At 29.1% G+C, this 17,797-nt stretch overlaps 1 protein-coding gene and 2 long non-coding RNA genes across 4 annotated transcripts; 2 read left to right on the top strand and 1 right to left on the bottom strand.

The window, feature by feature from the left end:
- The first annotated feature begins 217 nt into the window (after positions 1-217).
- LOC126550171 (uncharacterized) lies at positions 218-5,338 on the top strand. The gene is made up of 3 exons (XR_007604212.1): positions 218-1,041; positions 1,105-1,266; positions 5,151-5,338. It is a non-coding gene; the product is annotated as an uncharacterized LOC126550171 (long non-coding RNA).
- A 170-nt stretch (positions 5,339-5,508) lies between these two features.
- On the bottom strand, positions 5,509-12,895 carry LOC126550169 (uncharacterized). The gene is made up of 6 exons (XM_050201209.1): positions 12,786-12,895; positions 8,044-8,146; positions 7,864-7,978; positions 7,572-7,695; positions 7,122-7,362; positions 5,509-5,708 (listed from the first exon to the last, which is right to left on the bottom strand). The coding sequence occupies exons 2-6, from the start codon at positions 8,143-8,145 to the stop codon at positions 5,568-5,570; spliced, it is 723 nt and encodes a 240-aa protein (XP_050057166.1). The 5' UTR covers position 8,146; positions 12,786-12,895; the 3' UTR covers positions 5,509-5,567.
- Positions 8,155-10,262, top strand: LOC126550170 (uncharacterized). 2 transcript variants are annotated; one of them, XR_007604211.1, is made up of 3 exons: positions 8,155-8,724; positions 9,058-9,169; positions 9,505-10,262. It is a non-coding gene; the product is annotated as an uncharacterized LOC126550170 (long non-coding RNA). The 2 variants fall into 2 exon arrangements; XR_007604210.1 differs by having other exon boundaries at positions 8,155-8,774.
- Positions 12,896-17,797: the final 4,902 nt, after the last annotated feature.

The following is a 17,797-nucleotide window of genomic DNA, read 5'->3' as shown; positions in this document are numbered from 1 at the left end:
TAATTTTGTAAATTAAACACAAATTAATTCATTAAAATATAATAATATTATCAACTAAAACCACAGAATAGATTTAATAAACAATAAGAAAAAGATTATGTTATCACAAGATGATATAGTAGATAATATGATAATATTACTTTATCGCACGGCTATAGATACCATAGCCGTGCTTTATCCACAGATTTCTATAAAGAACTAGATAGCGAACTCTTGCTTTCAATTGAAGCCAGGTTATTCGGTTGGCAATTGGCTTTATATGGTAAATATTAATTATGTTGTATTGTATTTTATGATGCCTAAACCTGTTGTTTAAAAAAAATTAAGAATATTTTATAGAAATCATTTTTCATTTATTTCTATATTTTACCATTAAAAACGATGTTATTCCAATGCATATTGTATAGGAAATGTAATGTTTTGCCAACCGAAAAAATGGCGGAAACTGATACGCGAGCTTCAATGTAAGCTTCAATACAAATAATATACGAGTTCCTTATCTAGTTAGTATAGAAGTCTGTGGCTTTATCGTGGTCGCGTTATGAGATCGTTAAAAACAAGGAGGCATTTAAAACATATTTTAGTACCACACAACCTTAGATCATATACAATGGATAGAGCCATGGCATCACGATGTAGATATGTTCTCTATGTATGTAGTATACAAGTAATATTGTAATACATTGAAAACACGGAAAACACATAATTTAGAAGAAAATCTGAAAAACATAATTTAAAATTACCTTATGAACCGACACAGTATATTATATACAGTATACACTTATTACTTTTATTTTTAGGGCTAATATACCCTACAAATAATAACAATAATAAAAATAAATCACAATTTTATCAATTATTGTATTCAGTTCAGATTATTTTGACCACATTTAGCATGTTGACATATTGTATTAGAATATGCAAATATAAGTATAACATCGAAAATGGCAACCTGAATTATTATTATATAAGTAAATTTCAATTCATATCAATTATTTGTAGTATGCAGAGTTTGTAATGGACCAATTGTTTGTCGTACAAGTAAGTTTCATAGAAGTTTTCGAGTGAAAATAATAATAGTTAATAACTATTATTATGTTATAGATTGAAGACGATTATAATATTATCCAAACATTCCAAACCAAATTCACTAAAAACAACAAAATGATTAATAAAGTGTCGAATTTTGGCTTTATGATAATAATATTTTTTTTGTTAATCATACTATTTATACTAATAGAGAACAAAACATCAGCACCGATAAAGGTAAGTCACAACTGAAAATGTATTTCGTACGTCTGTAAGACAAACTTCTAGGCCCGTAAGTAGGTAGTATTATTCGGTTCTATCCCCGTTTTTAAAATTACAGGGAGATTTAAAAACGTTTGTCCACGACTTTCCCTCTGGAGTGATCAGATTTGTGGGTGCTTCCTTTCCTCGTTTTTAACAGTTACAGGGAGATTTAAAAACGTTTATCCACAACTTTTCCCCTTGCGATGGCATTGTCGTCCCCGGGAAAATTTTTAATAAAAAAGATATTTTACTCAGTTTTCGTTTTTTATCATAGTTTTTTATTCTTCGTTATTTCAACTTATATGCGCAAATATCAATTAAATAACTTATGGGCTCATGGCCTAGTGGGCTAAGGCGTCGGGTGTAGAGTTAGTTATATTTGAATTTAGTTGAATTTATTGTAATACCTAATTAAAACAATGATATTAACAATATTTTATATTGATATAATAAACTTTGTTTGTATTATTTTCGACTATGTTAATACTACAACAGTATTCACGTACGGCGTAACATTTTTTTTTAATCTTTTAAGTGTTTGTCGAATAATTGCGATACCTATAATATATTATCGTTTAGGACGCATGTTTTGTTTTATCGAATAAAAGATTTTTTTTCTGCTTTCTTATTATGTATTGATAAGGCCAATTTGTTTTTGAATGAAAGTGGCTTACAAATTATATATACCTACATAATATATCTACACACAATGTTTACTGTGTTCGACATATTATGTGTGTAGTAAAGTACTTACCTCATACACGCACTGTACACGCACCATATATACATAATATGATGTGTCGATGTACGCAACTGTATATTACATTGGATCCTAATTCAGTTATTACTTATTACAGTAAAACCTCTATTTATGGACTCACCCTCTTTCCCCATGACGGAAAAATTTTTTTTTTTTTATAGATATCTGACATTGTGGTCGGCGAAGAGCCGAACGTATCGGCGAGTGACGCTTTATTGAAATGGGCTCGAAAGTCAACATCGAAATACCCAGGTGTTCGAGTGAAGGACTTCACGTCTTCTTGGCGGGATGGTCTGGCATTCAACGCGATTATACATAGAAATAGGTAATATTTCTTTTGTGGGAAAAGTTGTTTTGTAGTTAAATAAAAATGAAAATAAATATTTGTTATTTGACCACAGGCCGGATTTAGTTGATTGGCGCAATGTTAAAAGAAAAAATGTCGATGTTGACTTTCGAGCCCATTTCAATAAAGCGTCACTCGCCGATACGTTCGGCTCTTCGCCGACCACAATGTCAGATATCTATAAAAAAAAAAATAAATAACAATAATAATATGAACGTAAAAAAAATAATAATAATGAATATATCGAAAACCATATAAATATGTTATGAATATCATACAAGCAGAGTAATTATTTTATAACTGTGAACGTATTCGTTATCTCGATTAATATAAGTTCTTTTTCTTCAATAAAAAAAAAGGTTTATATACATAAAAATTAAATGTACACACTTCTATATAAAACAATCTATTTTTTGTTGATATAATAACAACCAGTATATTATACTAGTTTTAATTGTTAGTTTTAAAGCACAAAATTGCAATTGCTTACAGTTTTTTTATTTGATTTATATAACATGATTTTTAGAAACTTAATATTGTTTGCTTAAAAATATATAAACGTATATTTAAGTTTTCGTTAAAAAATAATGTGATACTTAATAATGAGTGTTTTCGCTGCGACAGAACTTACGATATATGCAGTTTTCTGCCGCAACTTGCGTAAGTGTAGTAGACAGGAACGGGTAACCAACTTATAACTATGTAATTAATAATTATATCAAGCAAACTTCTTCGAATTAATATATATAATACAACAAAATATCAATAATAATTATGATGCGGGCGTCCCCACAGTAGTATAAGTATAACAATATGACAAAATGGTATAATTAAAAAGCAATACAATATAATAACAACGATACCGAATAACTCAGCTACCGTAAGGATTTTGTACAACTTATAGAATAAAAGTAGATGAGTATAAGATTTTACAATAATATAAAAATAATACCGGACCGACGGACACCACGTGACTTTCCTCCAAGATGGCTAGGATCGGCAAAACTGACACGTCCGTGGCGCCAAAACTGTATGACCCGTGTGGCTTCTGAGTTCTGGACCTCAACAACGGCAGCAGAAGATATGTGGCGGTCGGATACCCCACGAACGGGAGTTACCGTATAGGAAGTATCTACCGGGTTCCGACTCGCACACAACACACGTTTAAGGCGCACTTGTGGTGACCCCAGTCACGTCGCGAACTCGACAGATGCGAGGTGCAAAGGCAAGTGTCAGTTGACCGCAAAGAAAAAAGCCGGTTCGCGCCGACAATGGCGACGAGTGCGATAAAAACGCACGGCGCGGGGGGCAGAGGGTGCGACAGCTGTTGTCTGTCGGGTAGGTATATATAGGTTATAACACTTGTTTTTAGGCGAGATTCTGCGACAAGCGCGCGAACATTGGCCAGGTTCGAACAGAGTGTTTATTACACAGTTCAAATAATCACCTTGTATATTATATTTATATAATATCAAAGCACGAGATTACAATTGATTATTGTAATAAATTGTTTTATTTATTTTACCTTGACATTGATGTTATCTATAAATTTTACGATATTGAATCCGTTGTTAGGCAAATGCACTTTGATTGATCCCGTTTTGGCAGCTGGAGCCATTGCGGCCCCGCTGCCGTTTCAGCCATTTCTGTTGACTTGGCCGACGGTTTCTCCACCGGCGTTCTGCTACCATGACTGGAAAAATAGGATTTAGACATATTATCATTAAAATGGGTGGCATACTTTGTAATATAAATAAAATATAGAAAAGAAATCCATAGGTTGTAAGTGTAAATATAATAGACATATTGAAGGACATGGATTAACACATATATATGTTATACATACTAATTTTATATTGCTATATTATACTCTGATATTCTATTAAGAATCAATATGATAGGGTATATAGTCAAATAGCATAATATACATAAACTAATATTTATCATATTTTTTAATATAGATAGCTTTTGGCTCTCATAATTGTAGTAGAAACTTTTACTTTTGAAAAAAATACAAATTCATGAACAAAAAAAAAAAAAAATTTCAAGTAGGTAACACAGAATAGATTAAATTCAGAAGTATCATTTCTACTTAGATGTGTAGATACTACATTATCATTATATTCGTAATTACTTGTTTCAGAGTTTACTTCATGTTTTTTACATTTCATTTTATTCTCATTGTCTTTCGTCTTTGTACCTTCTTGTTTAATGTTTGTTTTTATTGAACTATTCTCTTTTGGTGTTGGTGTTATTTAATTTAAGGAAGTATTGAACGATAAAGGTTGTACTTTATTTCCAAATGCTAAAACAGCAATTGCATGCCTGCAATTTTCAGTGGCAAGTGGTGCATTAGGTTGCTGAGTCGTAGCTCTTAATCAAAATATAAATATTATATGGCTGCATGGTGCTTGTAAAGTTTAGATAAACGCCCATATTAGAATACAATATTTTACATTTCTTTAAACCTCATATAAACTGTCACTAGTTTCACTAGGTACTTTAAATATATGATCATCTATCTCTTTAATATTTTCTTTTGATAAATACTTAATTAAATTCATTAACATCTTATTAATTTAAATTAATTACTAATTTTATAATTTATTCTTTAAGCAATAATATAACCTACTTATAAAAATATTAGTTAATATTATATTTATGTAGGTATATATTATATTCATATAAATTTATGACTATATATACAAATTGTTTATAATTTTTACATTTTGATAAAACTATATATTTCAGAAAAAAACTATGTTGTTCATCACAGTAATTTTAGAAAAATTGAAGCAGCACAAAATAAAAGAGGAAAATCTAAAAATGTAAATTGTCCTGCAAAAATAAAAATTATTGTGAAGAAAACTACTGTTGACACCATTAAGAAGGATAAATTTATTAAAGTAAGATTATTTTAATTTTTTTTTTTTTTTGTAACCTGTAGACAATTGATGTTACAGAATTTGTCCAATTTTTATAAATCTTTTTTTTAACTTACATTCAATAAATGGTACAATGCATATTTTATTCTTTTCATTATAATCATTTATTATCATTGAAATAGTTAACAAATTGATTATAAAAATAAATATTGTTTACAAAAATAATGTAACATAACACAATACATAACAGTATAAGATAATATTATTTATCATATAAAATAAATTAAGTTGTTATTAATATTTCATCTGATCGCTTGATCTCATGAATATAATTTTCTGCTAGTTGTAAATCATCAAGAGATTCTTTGAATTGTTTTCGTTGATACAAAATTGAAGATCTCTTGATTAACGAATTTATCACCAACTATAAGAAAACAACATAAAATTATATTATCTAAACAATTTATAATTATAAAAATATAGGTCAGTTTTGTTACATTATTATATAGTATTAAATATTTTATATTATATATATACCTCGTATAATTAAACTTTCTGGTTTTATAAGTAAAACTGAAATAATTTAAATTATAAAAAATATATATTTAGCCCTATGACCAGTGATCTAATTAGAGATTTTTTATAAAATATAATTTAATATTATTTAAGTATATAAAAATGATTAATTAAGATTTTAAGACTGGGTCAGATGAGAATCCAATAAATATTTAATGAGTCAATAATGAGCATATTATTTTAAATACTATGATTGTTGGTAAAATAAGGTATCTAAAAGATACAAAATCTGTTAACTCTGGCATGTCATTTATTCCCTCATCGAAATGCGTCGACAGTTTAAAAACAGAAATACAGATGTCAACGATGATCAGAATGTTGGATAGCCATTGGTTTTGAACAACACAATTTAAAAAGTGAAGAAGATAATGCCTGAAGATTGATGACTATTCAGGAGCTGTATGAATTGATATCTGTTAGTAAAACTATAATTGACAAGATTTTTACAGAACATTTGAATTATCAAGATGAACTCTCAAAATTCTCATCCTCACACTGCCTGAAAAACAATAAACTTAATCAACCAATATGGATAGAATAATATTAAACATCCTCAAAAAGCTTTTTAACCTAGTGGCTAGTACCAAGTGTTAATCATCCCTATTCCTGCATTGAAATCATACCTATCTGGTACGAGTTCTATGATAAAGTTATTAAAAAAAATGGTCTTCAAAATGCAAAAGGACATACATTGATCACAGTGGAGATTATGTAGAAATATAGTAAAGAGAACCAGAATTTCTAACAATGTATAATTTATTTCAAATTTATTAGTCAATGTTTATCCCTAATTTTTGGGGTTTATTTCGTGTATTAAATAATTGATAAAATTAATACTTTTATTGGAGATATAAAAATAAGTATATATTTAAATGTTGTATACACGTGTAAGTATTCTAGACTTTAAAGCTAATCAGTTTTATTATCTAATCAATTGTATAAATAAATCCGAGAAATCATTATATTATTCTAATTTATTATTCTAATGAAACAAATATCTAATTTACTAATACCACTATGATAATCTTATTATAAATAATCAGTTCTTTAAACAATCTCTTTTGACAGTCTATACTTAGGTTACAAAATAAATAATCTTAAATATAAAATAAAGATAGAAGATGTTTATTTATTGAAACTGAAATAAGAAAAAAAGAAATATTTAGAAATTATGAATTTGTTGGAGGGAGTAATAACATGATACAACCATACATTTTTAAGTGTGTATACACACATCACTAAATATAGTATAATTTTATACCTTTTTAGAAGCACTTGGTGTTTCTACAACAGTAGTGAGATGTTCGATTGCAGTCACATAATCTCCCCGTAGTATGGCAAAAGTACCAAGTAGATTTAATGCCAATGTTCTTCGAATTTGTCTCATCAACTTTCTCTTCTTATTTTTATTTTTTTTCTTCGCCAATTCTTCTTTACATGCCTCCTCAACGAGTTCATATTTTTTTTGCTGGAGGCATGTAAATGATTTGGCGAGACCAGTTCTTAATAAGTTCGACGAAAAACAAACATTAAAAATTATGTTGTAAGTTATAACACATTTTATTATAAATGTAATACTACAATGTGTATAATATATAAATATATTATAATATTATAATTCAAAGATAATTATGCTGTATATTAATACAACTTTTTTTTAAAAATATAAAGGCTGGCTGAATCGAGTAAGAATCATTTAAAATAAACTCACTGAATTTCCGTTTCCATTAATGCGAGTGAATATGTATCGTTATACGGATCTTCGCTAAAAGAATTCAAATAATTTTCAATGATGATTTCATCAGGCAAATCGAAGTCGTCATTGTTCTTTTTTTCTACATGAACATTAAAATATTGTAATAAACACAATAAAATATAATAAGATAAAAAAAAAATACAATTTCTAATTATATGAAATAAAGGTTTTCAAAAATTAGAAAAAATAAGTCTAGTTGAGTAATTATTAAGTTCTAACTTCTAGATAAGAAACTAAATAAATATACCACATAAAAATATTGGACCTATGGTCGAATTATTGTCAACCATTCCTAATTCTTCAAGTTTTTTTTTGTATATTGGTATGATTTCATATTTAACTTGACGATTCTCATTATTGTACTAAAAATAATTTAAGAAATTATATGAAATAAATGTTAAATAATTAATAAGTTTATATTCAGTACCAGTTTATTGTAAGCAGCAGCCAAGCCCGCAAAGCCCACCGCAATACCGCCAATGACAATACTCATTTTCCAGTTATTGGATATCATGTTATTGAACCACATACTTGTTATCGATTCAAAATCAAAATACGACAGAAAACAAATTGTTATAAAGTGAACGAATTAAACACAGTGAAATAAATAACATGCATTTTGTTGATATTCCTATAACGTAGTCCAGGACGACGAAATAAAATATAATCAAACTATAAACATAGATGAAAAAATAAATATTATAGTAAGTATCTATTATATTATTATTATTATTAAAAATAATAAAATAAAATAAATAAGTAGTTTAATTTATTTATAAGTTATATTTATCCATAAAATTAATCTTCTCCTTTATCCTTATATAATAAAATGTGAAGGAATTCGCGACGTTGGCGATGCAGCAAATAAGGAACGCCAATTAGAAAATTAGATTTTTTTCTGATCGCTGTTTTCTGAACTCCGTGGCCGCGTCGTTATCGAAACGAATAGTTCTCCTACCGTCGATAATGCGATTATCAAAACAAACGGTTCTCCTCTGGTTAATAACACGAGTTTTTGAAAACAATTTTTACAGTTTTCGCCGGATTTTTCAATTTTTCCGAACGTTTTTCACTTCGTTGTTTGCGTAGCTCGCGTCTCTTGAAGACCGTGCGTATACCTGTTTTTCGTCGTTTGTTTTTGTAGCTGTCACGATCGCGGTACGAATCTATGACAACTTTAAATTACTCTGTCGTTTATCGATTTATATCTTTACATGACTGATACCTAGATATTCAACTAGGTATAATTTTCTGTAAATATTTATTTTTAAACGTACAAAAAAGCACCGGAGAAGCTACGAGACAAACATTTAAATACAAATTCTTGTTTTGAAATAGCTCGCTTATTAATATACACTATATTATATTAATATATATATACTTGCTTAAACTACTACACTGTATTCTTCATATATATAATTCACATGTTTTATTTCAACAGATTGTCTGTATATGAAATATATACTATTTGAAGCTTGAGTTTACACAACATTTTGATTACACTTGCTACTCGCATATTGTCCTCGATGTAACGCAGTCGGCTTGCTTACATGGTGGGTTTAATTGCGTTTAATTCGATTTTCCCCAATGATAACAGACAAATTAAATTGAATGTTCTCGTGTTATTCGATTTTAACTTGTCTTATTCTATAATACAACATTACACTTTCGACGTCATCGTCAAGAGGCACGACAATCCACCGTAGGTGGATTGCACTGTCGGATGTCGATTTACATCATGACGTGTTGACTGGTAGCTAGACACTCAACTAACATTTTTTTTTTGTATACAATAAGCACCGGGAAAAGCGACGGGATAACTATTTACACCAGACGATAACTGCTAGACATTTAGACATGGCAATCGACTTATTCATATTTTTTACAGGCTCAAACCTCACTGATCCGGTGAAACGATTTTCACTCGACCAACTTGAAGGCACCCGAGGAAATTTCCAAACTCCAGCAATTAAGTTTCCGCCAGCCACTAGTTGTGATAATAAATTACGAAATGACAAGAATATTAATAATAATGATTGCAAGACAGTGGTGTACCTGAATTGCCTATCCAAAACGCCGCTGAACATAATATCAGTAATGAAAATATGTGTACGCAATATTGCCATTTTATATAATATAATATATATTATATATAAAAACAAATAGAAAAACTTTTCTAAAAAACATTAGAAATATCGACCATTATTAAAAATAAATATTTTTTTTTTGAAATAAATTTAAATGGCTGTTGCTCATATCCAGGTTTAGGTACACGATAAAGGAATTCTTAACGATAAATTATACGTAGGTACCTATGTACGTTATTTTATGATTCTGTTTTTAAAAATTGAGTAAAACAGTTTACATAGAATATACTAGAGAAAACGTCGTTAACTTAATATATTTATAATATTGGAGCGCATTGTATTTATAATATTATATTACTACAGCAATGTTTATATAATATATAAAGAGGTAGGTATGTGTGCTTATTTATAGTTTTGTTTATGCGAATAAATGTTTTAATAACCGATTGTGTTTCGCTAAATTGTAAAATAACTCGGAAATTTCTTCTAGGTTTTCGTGTGTATACTTTTGCGTACCATTACATACATTATAGGCTTGTAGAGTTATAATATTTATTAGTCAACCACTACCACGCGTCGGGATCATATAGGCAGCGCTATCTACCGTTAGGTGCTTGAACTTTTCATCATGTGGGTGAATAATGATCGTCTGATTTGTTTTGCACCTAAGCGGCGCAGTCGTATACGTTTTTTGTAATTATATTTTCCATTCCGATCTGTACTCAACCTTAGTGCTTAGATTATCTATTTTCTTTACAAAATATTGCGATAATTTCACATTATATTACAGTTGTTTGAGTTTTTTTCCACAAGACAGATTAGCAGTTTATTTAGTTACGTGATCTACATAATATTGTCATCTTGATATCGATAAATACATACACAATAGGTACAATGAGTGTAGGTATATTATGTACATTTTATAATGATCCAATCAATACAATACGACAAATCCAATTAGTTATATAAGATAACCGGGTATATAATAATGTAAATTTAATGGGACAAAAAAAGCCCCGTTTGAAGTTTGTTGGGACAAAATGATATTTAAAAATGGGACGAACTGTGGCCTTAGGAAAATCGAACATTTGTGTTTTTTACGTAAACCTTTGGTGTAATTGTATAAAGGCTAATACAAAGGGAAATTGGCAAAAAAATGTGTTTTTAAAAAAAATATATAACACCATGATATTGTATGCATTTAATACTTTTACTATTCGTTTTTTTTCGTTTTAGATTATACACTTCGAAATTTTTAAAAATATCGTTTAATCGTTCTCGAAGAAAATTAGAATATGAATATTCTATTCTTGGTGATATATCTCGGAGTGACCTTTCAGCAAAACCTGATGTTCTTATGTTTCATCTTATAAAGAACAAGTCTGTTTTAAAGCTTAAAAATATCGGTTTTTTAATTAGAAATATAAAAGAATTCAAGGATGAAATCTGTTTCAAAACATCACGTTTCTCACTTGTCAGGTCAATACTTGAATATTGTTCAGTATTATGGAATTCGTAGCAAAAGGTCTAAACGAATCACTTGAGCGTGTTCAAAGAAGATTTTTACGATGTATTGGCTATAAACAACAGCTTATTACTGGTGACCTTCCTTTTTTGTCTACACTCTACACCATTGAGAATATTTCAAGAGAGTCTACATTTAGACATTTAGAATGTTTGGATATTAAACGTCAAAGTAACGGCATTTACTTATGTTCAAATTTTTAAACGAAACTGCCTACATCATGCCCTGAGCTTCTGGAAGACTGGAACTAGAACAATTCCATGTCCCTTAATATATGTCTCGTTACTGTTCTACCTTCTTTAAAAAAAAAAATCACCGAACATCATATGGATATAATAATCTAATTGCGTACCGTATTGCGAGTGAATGCATATAATTTAATAAATATCGACACATTCAACACAAAAAATCTGGCATAGTGGCATCCCTTAGTAATCATATTATGATTCTCAAATACTTATCTACCTATATTTGTACATTATTCTGTATTTATAATTATTTTTATTACAAATGTAAAGTATACATAATTAAGTCGATTAATGTAGATATATATAGATCTTTTTATTTTTACTACACATACCGTATTATTTTTGTTATATATCTTATATAGTGTTTGAGCCTATACAGTATACAGGCTATAAATAAATAAATAGTGTACACTGTAACTGTATCTGTAATTGCCACTACTTTTCCCCCATTCATTATATCTATATTCACCCTTGCTTTAATGTAAATCGGTAATGGTCGGGCAATACACCTGTGGCGTAACGGTTACGGTTTATGTGTATTTAGGTTAAATTGTATTGGATTTTAAGTGTGCTCAGGTTAAATCCTATTTCGGTTTGAGTGCAATTAGATTTTAGTGTAATTTGTTCGTGGGAAAATCGGACTTGGTTGGATATGTCACTTCTGCTGTACACGTCTGGTGTTTTTTTACGTGTCAATTAAGAGAGTAAAGAACAACTGTATATAAGAGCTTTTCACCACTGGAATTCATTCAAGAAAGTTTTTTTTGTACATAAATATTTTTATATTGTAACACAATTTATTAAGTTTCTTATAATAAGGTTTCAACACTACATTTCCCTTTTTCCGGTCCGACGTTGATAGTTTTGAACAAACGTAGAGTATATTTTTCTATAGTATCTCGTAGGGATGATTTTTATGTCTAGTATGTGCAACGTACATACCTAGTACATTGTGCATAATATTTTTAATAGATAATAATAAACTACCACCACACGACGCTTTAGGGGTATGCAGTTTTAGCTACATTATAATATATTAATATTGTCATGTGTTTAAACCCTTATAGCATTCATTCCCTATGCGGTTCTTGCAGCCGAAATACCGACACTACGTAACCCCTTTTACTGATCAGCATGACCGCTTTTGTTTTTTTAAACAAACAGTCTCAATCTTCCATCTACTCGGTGACTTCAGCGAGAGCATTATTTATCGTTTTCTCTATGATGCTAGTATTACGTTTGGTAGTGATTACTGTCACATCGTCCGCAAATACAATCAATGATCATGAGGATGATCTGGGGTAGTTACCTTGTGAATCTACCTGGAGTAGACTGTCGTACATTGGCTTCCAACCGGCCCTTGAGGAGACACTCGAGCAATTTCCCGGACGTGTAGGTAGATAGGGCAATACGATGGCAGTTGGTTTAGCGATTTATCTTCCTTTCTTAGAAGGTCTAACTTGGATCATTTTCACGCGATAGGGGACACGTCTTTTCTGAAACACTTATTGAAAACTTCCATCAGAACCTTCGACCGATAACTGGCTGTCTGCTTGATAACTAGGTCTTGCACTCCATCTAAGATCTAGATCTAGAGATATATTCACTGTACAACAGTCAACTTTCGAGTTTAGAGTACTACACTTTGTAGTATCATAATGTCACGAACAGTGTTGAATCTAGACAATTTCTCTGGGGGGCTCACTTTTTTTTTCATTGGTGAATGGTAATATAGTCAATAGAAAGCTCCTATATTGACAATACGGAATAAAAATATTGATATAAATAAATTATATTTTATTGAACCCCATTAAGTGTGGTAATTGTAACGAGTATTATGCATTTAATAAATAAGTACATTTTGTAAAAAGTTGTATTTTTCAAGAGTGAAAATACCCCCCCCCCCTGAAGTATACCTGGATTCAACACAGATCGATGTCGAAAAAAAGATCACTGAAATGGATGTGTTCAAGTTGAATTCAAATTATCTCTTTAACTAGAGTAGTATTTTTCGTAATTTATTATATTATTAGTATTTAATTATTAACAAAAAACACGCACACTGTGCGTAATGTAGGTATACCGAGTAATTATGTAAATATATAATCTAAAGGCGATTGTAGATTGTACGGATTTTTAAGAAGTCGATTTTAGGGTTGGTTTATTACATGTAAATTCCACCCGTCTGTACTATTTTTCAACTAAAAAAAAAAAAAAAAATGTATGAATAATAATCTTTACATAGGCGGATATTGGGGGAACTTGGAGGGCTCAAGCACCTCAAAAAGTAATTAAGCCATACCAGACGGTTGAGGCGTCTAAAAATATGGTTCAGACAAACATATTAACCTAACCTAACCCATCCCCACGAATATGACCAATTATCCGCTTATGAATGTTTACCATCCATTAATATTACGTAAAAATATGTTATAAGTTGAACGAACACGAGGAGATATCCTGTACAACTTATTTAAAGTCTTTTTTTGTCTGTGTCCTTTTTATCCATCATAGCTTGATTTCCATCTTTACACTTAATAGATGAATTCTACCTTATGCAATACATTAATAGCACAGTATAGATTCTGCAGAATACACATTTTTCAATGTTATGCCTTATGCAGTTATGCGTTTGTAGAAAATGAAAAATTGGGAACAACACAATAATATACTGGTTTAAAATCTTATAAATTAATTAATGGTTAACGTTTAACATTGACTACTGTACTGTGCCATTTGTTTTTGTTGTGTATGATATTCACATAAACTAAAATACCGATTTACCTTTATTTAATATACACAAGTCTATCATATATTTATATTATATTATAGTATACATATTACATATACGATATACATTACCTATACATATAAGTACACATATTTAATAATTGGTTGATGTCTAACGTCTGGATAGATAAGCAAACCCCCCTGTGGAGATGGTTCGAAAAACCATTTTTACAAGTATTGTACATATATTAATTTATCCACATGGGTCCTAATAATTGTTACTCTATACAATTCTTTATTAGTAATGTGAAAGTTACCCCGGGGATAAGCATGACAACAACAAAAAAAAAATCAATACTCAAATATTATGAGACAACAATAAGTAATTAATTTGAATCACTTTACCTATTTTATGTTATAATAATATGTGCTAGTGCCTATGTGTGATTAGAAATTATATTTTTTTTATATCTTATATTAAAATAGAATAAAAATTAAACTATAAATGGGTTAGATAACTGATAAGGTTCTGATAATTGTTGATTGCTCATTTTTTTTTGGTCGTAACAATAATGTAACATATTTAAGTAAATAATATTACTATATCCAGAATCATAGTGAACGACGTTTGTTTGATGTTATTGCGTAGCCCTAGTAATTTATCTTGAAATTAAAATTTGTATGGATGAAGGTACAATTAATTAACATAGTATTTTTTTCTATATTTAGTGGGTAAATTATAGTTTCAAAGTCAACCAATCTAATAAATCACTACATAATACTACATTCACTTTTCACATTCCTCCCTATCCTGTGGTGTTTCTAGATAATATTCAAATTCTACATACCAATCAACTAAATATTTACGTACGTCTAATAATAATTAATAATCATTGACCACCAGCTCACTTGGTTCCACTACATCAAAACTAAAAGGCTCGCCTTAAATGCACAACTTGGCTTACTTAAAACTCGACAACAAGCACACTAAATTAAATTAATAATAAACCTAATTTAAGCTAATATAGACTACGGACTCCAGCACTTGGAAAATTCAAACCTTCCAAAATAATATCTTTCATAAAATCCCCAATCCATCATATCTCAAATCTAACGTTACATACCGATGAAAAATCAAACCAACCACGAGGAAACAGTAACTTCTTATAAAATATCCCACCCCATACTCCTGTCTCTTATCTAAATATGCTACTCTCCTAGGAATTCCCTAAGAAGTCAAAAAGGAACTGGTGTTGTAATCTTTTTAAAGTTTAGTGATTAAAATTAATAAAAAAAAATAACAATAAGTTAGAGTAGGTAGTGGTGTTTGGACTTTGTTCATTGTTGTAGACTTTTAAAGGCAAACCACAATTTTAAATTATTTGTCTTTTTAGATTCTGAGCGGAGCGAATTGATTTTATTACGATGTGTATTTTTTTTGTGTATGAGTATATATATATATATATCTTAAATAATGGAATAATACTATAATAGGCTATATCAAAAAATTTATCATTTGATGATATAGTCTGATAAAAAGCTCAGAGCTGTCTTTTGTATACAATACACATCATTAGATTCAAATTTAACACATCTATAATAATAAAAATCCACTCGACACTTCGCATACAGCTGGGCGGTACACATACACAATACACCTGACTCTAATAAAAATCGTATTTAATCAAAAGCTCTATTATGTTATAGGTACTAAAACAAGTAGGTTCTTCAAAGTTTTAAACCAAAACTTAAAAATTTGTTCTGTCTTATTCTATAAATGTCAAAATATTAGTCATTACTATCTACATAACAAATTTCTTTTATACAATGTAATTAGTAGGTAATCTAAAAGTATGTTTGATACAATTCTAATCTATTATTAAACCGAGAATACTAACTACCTATATGAGGGTATTAACACAAGATAATGTATGTAGTAATATATATGTATTTATTTATATTATACATTTGTCTGTATTTCTATTTCAGATTTTACCAGACTAGTATTAAATTTAAATCTGAGTTATATAGTAAATATCGATGCTAAAGAATGATTAGCTGTTAGCATCCAGTATCTAAAAATGTGTTCAAGCACCCCTTTCGTAGATAATAAAATGTATTTGAACATACTATTAGAGTTGCTAAATAGTATATTATTTAAAACCCAAAAGTATTTTGTGGGTAATTCTAAAAAAATCATAAACCACATTAAAATTTTCGTAATCATAATTCGTTATCATAATATTATTATTAATTATACTTTTATAAATAATGTTGTTAGAAAATCAATTTATAAACAATTATATACAACGTATTGACATATTATTGTTATAAATTTGAAAAAAAGATACTGTCATAGCGTTATGTATGTTATATAATGTCATAGGATAGCGTTATAGTGGTAGAAATATTAGCGAGCTGCCGGTGTAGAATAAATATATTTATGAAAATTGATCTCTCACTTTGAGCATACAGATTATGTAACATATAAGTTAATTAACTACATATTCTTGACTCAAGTAACTATGTATCCTGATTAATTACAAAAAAACAATGCAATTTTAAATATTAACAGCAGCACATCCATGCTGTATGCATAGTTAAATAATATCCTATTTGAAAAATTCTTAAAACGCCTCTAATTTGGGTACCTACATTGATTATATACAAGACATTATTATAAAACGTATATATCACGACAATCATATGCTTCAGGTAAAATATATAATACAGTACCTATATACGGCTATACACATAGGTACATTAATCGTTTTACAATTACTGTTTAGTTATAGGTATATCTGAATGTAACAGTTAATTGACCATATAGGATTAATGTGTATATTTATTTCAACTACAAAGGAGCAATCAAATAAGTTTATTTCAATAAATTACACGTTAGTCAATCATAACGAATCGGCCGACTTTCATTTTTTCTCTTAAATTACCATTCAACGTTTAAAATCCGAGCGATATGAACAAGCAGACACGCAGTTCACAGAAGGGACATATTAAGTACAATTAATATACATAATATATTATAAATATATTATTATAGTAAAACGATAAGCCCACTAAATTGCGTGACATGGTCAATTTGAAAATTAACCAGAATAGAATAAACCACTAAACGGGATACTATTATATTAAATATACCTATATAAAATTACGTTCGTATTTTTTTTTTCGTAAATCTCGCGTAGTCCTTGACGGTGGACATGTACCTACTCGTGTGCGTATATAGGACATATTATTATACTATATACGTTGTTACTATATTATATACATTATAATTTTGTTTTAATTTCTTTTCTCCTACAAAAACCGTAAATACATTAAGATCGCTTCGTTTACATGTTACAGACATCGACATAGATTATTATGATCAATACGATGACTAATGTAATACGTATTACTTGTAAATATATATAATATATGAGTGATAAATAATTAAATCATAATGGATAATCGCATTACACGTTAGAAATTATTTACAATTTTTTTTTTAGCTATTCTACTGGCTGCGTATTGGAGCGTAACAATATTTAAAAAATTACTACCTACCTATATAATGTATGATATTAATTAACA

Source organism: Aphis gossypii, chromosome 2, assembly GCF_020184175.1.
Source record: "Aphis gossypii isolate Hap1 chromosome 2, ASM2018417v2, whole genome shotgun sequence".
In the NCBI taxonomy this organism is placed as follows: domain Eukaryota; kingdom Metazoa; phylum Arthropoda; class Insecta; order Hemiptera; family Aphididae; genus Aphis; species Aphis gossypii.
The sequence above is the reverse complement of the archived record's forward strand: the minus strand, read 5'-3'. Positions and strand labels throughout refer to the sequence as shown.

What these genes read in the sequence shown, in the direction of transcription:
- LOC126550169 (XM_050201209.1), bottom strand. Translation starts at nt 8,145, where the DNA reads ATGTGGTTCAATAACATGATATCCAATAACTGGAAAATGAGTATTGTC. An exon ending in CTGCTGCTTACAATAAACTG is followed by an intron (nt 7,979 to 8,043) that starts GTACTGAATATA and finishes AATTATTTTTAG; the next exon opens with TACAATAATGAGAATCGTCA. An exon ending in AGGTCCAATATTTTTATGTG is followed by an intron (nt 7,696 to 7,863) that starts GTATATTTATTT and finishes ATGTTCATGTAG; the next exon opens with AAAAAAAGAACAATGACGAC.